At 41.1% G+C, this 8,595-nt stretch overlaps 1 protein-coding gene across 1 annotated transcript in view; it reads right to left on the reverse strand.

The window, feature by feature from the left end:
- LOC139449019 (nuclear pore complex protein Nup93-like) overlaps window positions 1-8,427 on the reverse strand; it is a 34,221-nt gene extending 25,794 nt beyond the window's left edge. Inside the window, exons 1-8 of the mRNA XM_071230503.1 lie at window positions 8,355-8,427; window positions 6,211-6,418; window positions 5,387-5,504; window positions 4,736-4,798; window positions 1,740-1,868; window positions 1,337-1,411; window positions 771-863; window positions 16-161 (exon numbers count right to left, since the gene is read on the reverse strand). Of these exons, the coding sequence (XP_071086604.1) occupies window positions 16-161; window positions 771-863; window positions 1,337-1,411; window positions 1,740-1,868; window positions 4,736-4,798; window positions 5,387-5,504; window positions 6,211-6,386 (800 nt within the window). The 5' untranslated portion in view covers window positions 6,387-6,418; window positions 8,355-8,427. The remainder of the gene's footprint in view (window positions 1-15; window positions 162-770; window positions 864-1,336; window positions 1,412-1,739; window positions 1,869-4,735; window positions 4,799-5,386; window positions 5,505-6,210; window positions 6,419-8,354) is intronic.
- Between the last annotated feature and the right edge of the window lie 168 nt (window positions 8,428-8,595).

Consider the following 8,595-nt stretch of genomic DNA (forward strand, 5'->3'; position numbering starts at 1 on the left):
GGGCAACCAACTTACGTCTGTTCGAGGTACTGCCGCGCCTTGTTGATGAAGGCCATCTGCATGCGCTTGTCCTGCCTCATGGCTGCTGGGCTGGTCCCCACCGGGAGACTGAGGGGGACCTCCACCATACATTGCACCATGTTCCATAGGTCACACACACTCTACAACAGACAACATAAACCATTTCTCACCAGTAAATGTCTACACTAACACCCAGAGCAATCATCATTGGTTGTAAAGACAGTAGTATTAACGCTACAGCAACATGTTGCAAGGCTCCAGGGCTCTTCACAAAATGATTGTAGCACTATGAATCTTGTAACGCTACACTAATATCTCCCAAAAGTCAAGGGCTCGGTTTTACAAAGTGGTAACCAGAAACAACAAGCTCATGTGAATTATTTACTGCAGTAGAGTTTATGTATATGTGATGCCTTCATTCGATGGGTAAATAAAGACTTGTAAAGAAACACAGGCATGCAAGCTGTATGCAGCATAATCAATTGTGCTTTTCCTGGTGATGACAATGTCCGAACACCAAGACAGACTTTTATCATGAGCTCCTGAAAATATTCACAAAACAATGTTGATACTGTTGGGCAGCCTGGTGGATAAAATGCTTGATCGTCACACCAATGGCCTGAGTTCAATTCCCCACAGGATTACAGTGGGTGAAGCCCATCTCCATGCCATGTTGGTTGAATATGGCTAACAGCAGCATCAAACCACACTCACAGACTTGCACAGTATAATGGGGTGCTTCCTCTTACCTTGTCATCAATTTTCTTTGCTACTTCAACAAACATGTCCACCAGGCTGGGACGTATACTGCCCTCAATGACTTGCTCATTGTACATGAACACCTACAAGCAGACAGTTATCATTTAATGTCATAATAACCAATATTGCAGCTATTTCTGTAACAAAGACACTTTGAACTCCAAATATTGATGACAGTCCCTTTTGGTGATAACCATTACCTATTTTCAGATTTGCGGGTGGTGTAGAGTCTTGAATTCGTGAATAGATAGAAATGGAGAAAAATATTGTGCAAATCAGTGTTTCCAGTGGTTTCTACCTCCTCTGTTCACAGAGCCTGGTCATGGAAGCAAATATGGGACATTACTACATTTTGCCAGTTTTTTTTCATTTTACCTTTTTTCAAATAATGATTACAAGCTTACATTGTGTTTTTACTGAACACAGAGACAGAGAGCACTTGAATTTACCAGAGAAAGCCATCTTTCACTTGTCATTATGAGAAATATAGTACATAACAGAAATGCAGTACATGGATAGTGCTGTACGTATGTCCATGTTCTACAAGTCCACACACCTGTCTGGCATAGGCCATCTCCACATGATCCAGGCTGCTCCGCCCTTGTGTGTATATTGTGTCACCGATGAACGACTGAAACGATACAACACAAGATGATTGTCTTGTAGGTAGTACAGAGGATGAAATCAGTTTGTTTTCTTATGCCCATAGTCAGCAATATTCCAGCTACCAGTGCAGGCTGTAAATAATCAAGTCTCTGCCATTAAACCAGTGGCTGATAGCATGATGAGCACCCCACATCAAGGTACAATGACACACAAGTACCTTGGCAGGAGTGTCATCAGACACCATCTTAGTCAACTCTTATGACAAGCCTGAGGTACTGCAAAACTATTCTGACCAGACTGTTGAAAAAATTATTTCACTTCAGATGTAGCTCATGTTAAACATATTCTCAAACCTCTGTTTCCTGTTGTAGCTCCAAACCATCTTGACTGGAACTGAGCAGCGTGTTGAGGATCTTCTGTTTCTCTCGTTCCCATTCATTTTCCATACATTCCCACTGGCGACGCTCGGCTTCTTCAAATGTCTAGACAGAAAATCAGGTAGTAACTAAATGGCTGCTTTTGGCAAAGATGCATTATAACGACTACAGTATACAATATCAGCCTTATTATCAATTAAGTGATGAAACACTTAATCCATCTCCTAAAAAAAATCAATTTGACATAACAACTCACTCACTTATAAACACGAAGTCGAAATACGTCGAAGTGAGTTGGTTAAAAGATGCATTTACATGTATCCTCTTTCACTCAAGTAACATAACACGTTGTACTGGAAGTACTTTTAGTGTGCAGGATTTCTGTGTTGTTTCACCGAGTCTGACCACCTAATCCATTTGGCCGCCTCTGATGACCAGAACAGGGGAGAGGGAGAGGGGGAGGGAGAGGGAGAGGGGGAGAGAGAGAGAGAGAGAGAGAGAGAGAGAGAGAGAGAGAGAGAGAGAGAGAGAGAGAGAGAGAGAGGGAGAGGGAGAGAGAGAGAGGGGGAGAGAGAGAGAGGGGGAGAGAGAGAGAGAGAGAGAGAGAGAGAGGGAGAGAGAGAGAGGGAGAAGGAGAGAGAGAGAGAGAGAGAGAGAGAGAGAGAGAGAGAGAGAGAGAGAGAGAGAGAGAGAGAGTATCACCATGGTCACTTCCCAAACAATCGTTGGAATGGCATATAAAGTATAAGATAGGATAAAGACATAAATATACAATATAATTTCCAAATCTTTAAACTTATCCCATCTTACATTATGCATTTATCTTAGTTTGAGGAACGGTGAGCCTCCGTAATGGTCTAAGCTTCCCACTTGGCAAGAAGGGACCTCAGCATGGGTGGAGCAGCTAGGAATGAGGCTGCAAAAGAAGGTCGTCTCATGGAGGAAGATGGTGCAACCTTCTGTCAGCGAGCCGTACCAAAATGGGGAACCAAATCCAAGTTGGCCAAAAGGACGCAATCAAAATCAGTCTGAGGGGACTAGTGGCAGCCACTTTCTGAAGGACCTGAAGTAGAATGCCAGTCAGGAGAAAGGCATAAGCATTGAGGCCTTCCCATGAGATTGCCAAAGCAATGTGATCCCATGCTTGAGGATCGAATTGAGAGGGCTAAGCTTTAAACCTTGTTGTGAACAGATCAATCACTGGGAGCAGGTAGAGTAAACCTGGTTGATGGGTCGTCATTCAGGGGCAGTCGGTACCCGGTCTGTAGAAGGATCGAAACAAAGAAATCATCCAGGATGACTGCAAAGAGACCAAGTCTTCCACCTACACCTGATGTGTCATCAACGGGCACAACTGGAGGTGGAAGTTCCCAGTCGTCCCAAATCTGTGGCAAGTCACTTGTTGGACGAATCGCCTGCTCTGGCTCGCTGATGTCCTTGCGACCGAAGAATGACACTGTAAGTCCGGAGAAGGACTTGGATCCTCACTGTCCCTGGCAGCCTCCCCCACTGCCGCAAAAAGAGCTGGATCTTCTGCTGATAACTTCTCAGAGGTCCCGTTGGGCAAGAACAAATTGTGGGTGCCAACGTTTTCTTCTGTTGGTCTTTCAAATGTTGTCGCTTGACGCGCAGGAGATCGACTGACACCTGAAGATTAGTATCCTGACTGATATCCTGATTCACTGGTTGTTCCATAGTAGATTTAGATTCAGAGGTATCGGGAACACACTGCTTAGGCATCACAGGTGGGACATCATCCGTCAGAAAACAGTCAGAAACAATATCCTCTGCTATCGACAGCACAGGTACAGAGGAACCCTGAGGTCGGTCAACAACAACGGAGGAAGGGACATGCGCCTTATCAGATTCTTTGGGTTTCCTGACAGCTTGGGCTTTTTGATCACCTGTCCATTTCATGTCTGTGGCATCTCCATAGATATATTTTGAAGGATTCCTCTATCATGTGATCACACTCACAACATCGCTTTGAAAGATTTTATCGTACCCAGCAGTCCCATAAGAGTCTGAGGCAGAAACAGTTGTTCTGCTCTCCCGACAAACCAAGCGAGAAGTAGGGTCATTGCTCATCTTATCCTCAAAATGTAGCATATTCAGGGCGATTTTGAGGAAAACCTGGTAAAAAAAACCCTGCATTCTCTAAATATTCAAATACATGGTGATAAGAAAGAGGATGATATGGCAGGGTTAATCAGGAGATTAGGTTGTGTAGGTCGCTACGCATGGGAGTAGACAGCGTGACCTGTTTGCTTGGGTAGTGATCATAATGAAGCTGGGATGTGTTTGGGTGAACTAATTTTTAGAAAATTGAAACTCTGTTCAAGCACATTTCCACATAGGATCGAAGAAGAAAGAAGAGATGCATAGTGTGCGATAGGATAAATTTCAAAATATGATTATACAAAAAACTTCCAACACTAGTTATAACTATGAACAATGATCACAAATTGTGAAAAAAATTTAACCCTAATTGTAGTAAGTAAGTAAGTGAGTATGGTCTTACGCCGCTTTTAGCAATATTCCAGCAGTATCACGGCCGAGGACACCACAAATGGGCTTCACACATTGTACCCATGTCGGGAATCGAACAAGTAACCCTAATTGTAAGGTTTTACTGACATTTGCTGCCAACTTAATACATCATGGACAACTTATGCATCAATGTAATGCATCATTTCTTTGATATATCTGAGTAACAATTTGATATTGACTAAATGAAGGTATATCTATTGTGCAGTTAATCATCTCATAGGCCAAGGTGGCAGGCAGGGTGGTGGCAGGACCCAAATATTCACAAGTCGTTCAAGGAATACTGATTGTAGAACATCACAATTTGTATTGTTGTTTTTAACTAAACTGATATTAGCTAGCATGTAAATCCATCAAATAATGATTTCAGACACAACAGCTGTGTGATCTGTGCTCATGGGAACAGACATTCTGGAAATACTTACATGTTTTCTCGTTTGTTCAATTACAGCCAAGAAGGCATTTTCCCTCTCATTTCTCAGGAATCCCTGGACAAAATAGAGCAGCAAGAGTGTGAGCAGTCAGCTAGTACATAGCATGCTGCATTCAGCAATATTCCAACAGTATCTCAGGGTGGGACATGTGGGGAATCGAACCCCCATGCATTAGGCATGACAAGCGAACGCTTTAACCACCAGACCAGCCCACCAACCCAAAAGCAGTAAGAAAAACCAACACAGGAACATGTTTGTTAAAATAGTTTGTAACATATATTGATCAACTTCTTGTATTATCTCAGAACATTGTCAGAGAAAGCTATCTGGCTATAGCCACAGAATGAGACCAGCCCCACAAAAATTATCACAGGTCCCACAGAATATTGGTTAGACAACTACAATTTTCAAAATTCTACACTTTAAAACATTCAAAAATTCAAACATTTCCACAATTTCTGTAATTTCATGTCCAAGGTAAATAAAACACTGACATTTAATATTTTCCACTTAATATATGACCACTTCAATCTTAAAATCACTGGTTCCAATTCAGGTCTTAGTGATACTTAGTGGGCCAGTATACTTGTCAAACCCTGATCAATGAATGTTTAACACAAAGCCTCCATATTCTGATGCTACCTGAATATCTGTGTCAGCAACAGGCTCCAGTGGCTCAAATGTTGTGGTGGCTTTGAGGCCCTCGAGTCTCTCTGCAATCTTGGGTACAGCATAGCCCTTTGACCCCAGTAGAATTGACCTACCAATAGAGGGAAATAAAACATTTCATCACTAATAAAACATTCTGTTCCTGTTAGTCACGTCTTACAACAAGCATGGTCGCCTCTTTGGGCACGCATGGGTTGCTGAAGACCTATTCTATCCCCAATTTTGTATATTGTTGCCATGGAGACTTGAAATTGAAAATTAATTTTTCAAAAATCCCAAACTATCAATAGAACCAGAAGAAGAAATATTCAACATTTGCGCTGGAAAAGACTTCTTGCACAGACGGATGGACAGTGTCCATTTTATTACATTTCTGTGAAATTCTAAAAAGTCTATCTATTCACATTAACATATACAGCAAATGACAACCTAGTAACATGCTTAGTTCCGTTAATTCTATTGCTATTGAAATGGAATGACAAATCATGATATCATAATGCAACATTAAACTTAAATCCTCTGTTTCTGAGTTTCTGGGGTTTCGGTCCTGCCTCACATTGAAACACACGTGGTGTCTCCTTAGTCAAAGAGACTTGCACCCAGTAGGACACGGCTTAACAGTCTAGTGCCTCACACATCAACATGGTTTGTACATACTCCACAGGGCACTGCGAATAACATTTGAGTTCACACTGATCCAAAGACATTTGTAACAATAACATAGTGCCATAAGCATTCACTTAATAATTTACTGGTGAATGGAATATGACATAATCATTATTCCTTCTTGTACTCACGCCTTAACATCAGATGCATCCTGACTGACAGGGGCTGTCTTTGTGAGCAGTCTCTGGCCAGCCTCTAGAATCTGATGCAGGTTCCGCTCAACATGAGGCAGGTCAGTCCCGCTGTCCATGTCAGCGGTCAGCTGTTCTGCCTGCTGAAGCAGGTCACCAAACCCCTCCACCTCCATTGTGGGCAGGGCTGCTGCTTGCTGCTAAATAACTGTCAACACAAAGATGTCAAGTCTTTGATTGGCATTTAGAAGTTGTCAGAACACCAAGACAAGAAACTTTACAAGGAGAGCAAATTTTTCATTGTTTGTAAATACACAAATCCAAGAAAATCAGCCAGCCATTAACTGAGACTAACATTGTTACAAAGTTTCTGTTTTTATGTCTTTTTCTGTCTATCGATCATGCTGTAAAGGACAATGGGAGAAAGGAATGCAATGGTGTTTTCCTAATAAATTTCCTAATGATTTTTCATTGCTTGATCGAATACAGGATTTGTTGTGGTACATCATAGCTACTCGTAAGTGTATGTGTTAACCTTATCATGATATTTTCTGGCATGTTTTTGAAGTGTAATTACCCCTATTTCCATTTCGAAATTAGTTTGAAAAGAATCCATTTGTTTGGACGAAGTCCCTTGCCCCAACGTAGGTCGTATGCATACTGATTAGGCATAAACCAAAACAGGAAGTGATGTAACCACATAATCCACACGTATCACACCACAAAATAGTGTTTCCATGATAATAAGAAAATCAGCATCAATCAATCCTATTTGGTGTGTCATAAAAGTTGAACAAAGTAAATGAAACATTTTGTGTTTGACGCATTTTAAAGGTATCAAATATAAATAAACTACTGCAATAAAATAGTGTAACATGCTTTGTTCTTTTACAACAGGTTGGTTAATAAAGGGCAAATCAATCCATTTTTAGTATCACCTTACTTAATACAATAGTAAAACGGTTCATCTCTATGTTGTTAAGAATGTTCAAATCGCGACAAACTCTGCTCATAATTTTATCTTTATTAGTTGCAGTTCATCTTTTAGTATGGTCACCCTCTCAAAAAAACAGTGGGAAATGAGTTAAGAAATAAGAAAAATAATCGGTAGGAAACAAACAAAATAATCTCAAACATAGTAGCAAAGGCAATCTGCACAAAGCGAGCTCTATAAGTAATACGCATATGTATATAGGACAACTGACACATTTAGTAAGTTACAGTGAGACAAGTCATAATTCATGAACTACCCACAGACATGAATAGACAATGCCATTTAGAAAGTGGTCAAATGTAACTAATGTGAGGCACCTAATCGCCAGCACACAAAGTCAGCGATTTAACCCACTCAGCCACCGAGGCTTCCACAAAAATGGAAGTCCGACAACTGGTAGTCTAGATCACATACTTTGAGTACCCCCCTGACAAGTGTAAATTGGCACGGCTCCCATGGCCGAAAGCTATGAATACACAATGCCATTTAGAAAGTGGTCAAATGTAACTAATGTTATATTTGGGATAACACTTTCTTAGTAAAGTACAGATTCTAGCACAGATTCTAGTAATGCCATTTAGAAAGTGGTCAAATGTAACTAATGTTATATTTGTGCCAGCACACAAAGTCAGCGATCTAACCCACTCAGCCACTGAGGCTTCAAAAAAACATTAGTTACATTTGACCACTTTCTAAATGGCATTGTGTATTCATAGCTTTCGGCCATGGGAGCCGTGCCAATTTACACTTGTCAGGGGGGTACTCAAAGTACGTGATCTAGACTACCAGTTGTCGGACTTCCATTTTTGTGAAAGCCTCGGTGGCTGAGTGGGTTAACTCGCTGGCTTTGTGTGCTGGCGATTAGGTGCCCCACCCTGGCAGGTGTGGGTTCGAGTCCCGGACGGGACTCAACCCCAAAAAAGTACTAGAATCTGTACTTTACTAAGAAAGTGTTATCCCAAATATAACATTAGTTATACCCACAGACAGTTCAGAGTAGAAAACGAAAGTGGTTGCCGAACCTGGCGAAATAAATCAGTTTGCAAGGATGATGTGAAGTTCAAACAAAACATCTCTCACATATTTCTTCCAACATCCAAATTAATAGTTAAATTACGGCGGGTATCAATGTAGAATTTATGTCAGTTACCTGGTTAAGTGTGGATGATGATGTTGAAATCTCAAACGCCAGGTTTGAAGGTCTTCGCGGGGAAGGACGTTTCCGTTTCCGTAATTTAGGATCATACAAATGTTTGATCTAGAAACGAAAACCGTTATTGTTTCCCTATGGGATTTGTAGCACATATTAGCAAAAACTAATTTTGAGCTAAAATACAAGGTTATATGAAGAATGTACATGTTAAAATGTGTTTTTTGAGTTTGTCGATCAA

This window comes from Haliotis cracherodii, unplaced genomic scaffold, assembly GCF_022045235.1.
Source record: "Haliotis cracherodii isolate W230 unplaced genomic scaffold, xgHalCrac1.p SCAF_10, whole genome shotgun sequence".
NCBI classification, from domain to species: Eukaryota; Metazoa; Mollusca; class Gastropoda; order Lepetellida; family Haliotidae; genus Haliotis; species Haliotis cracherodii.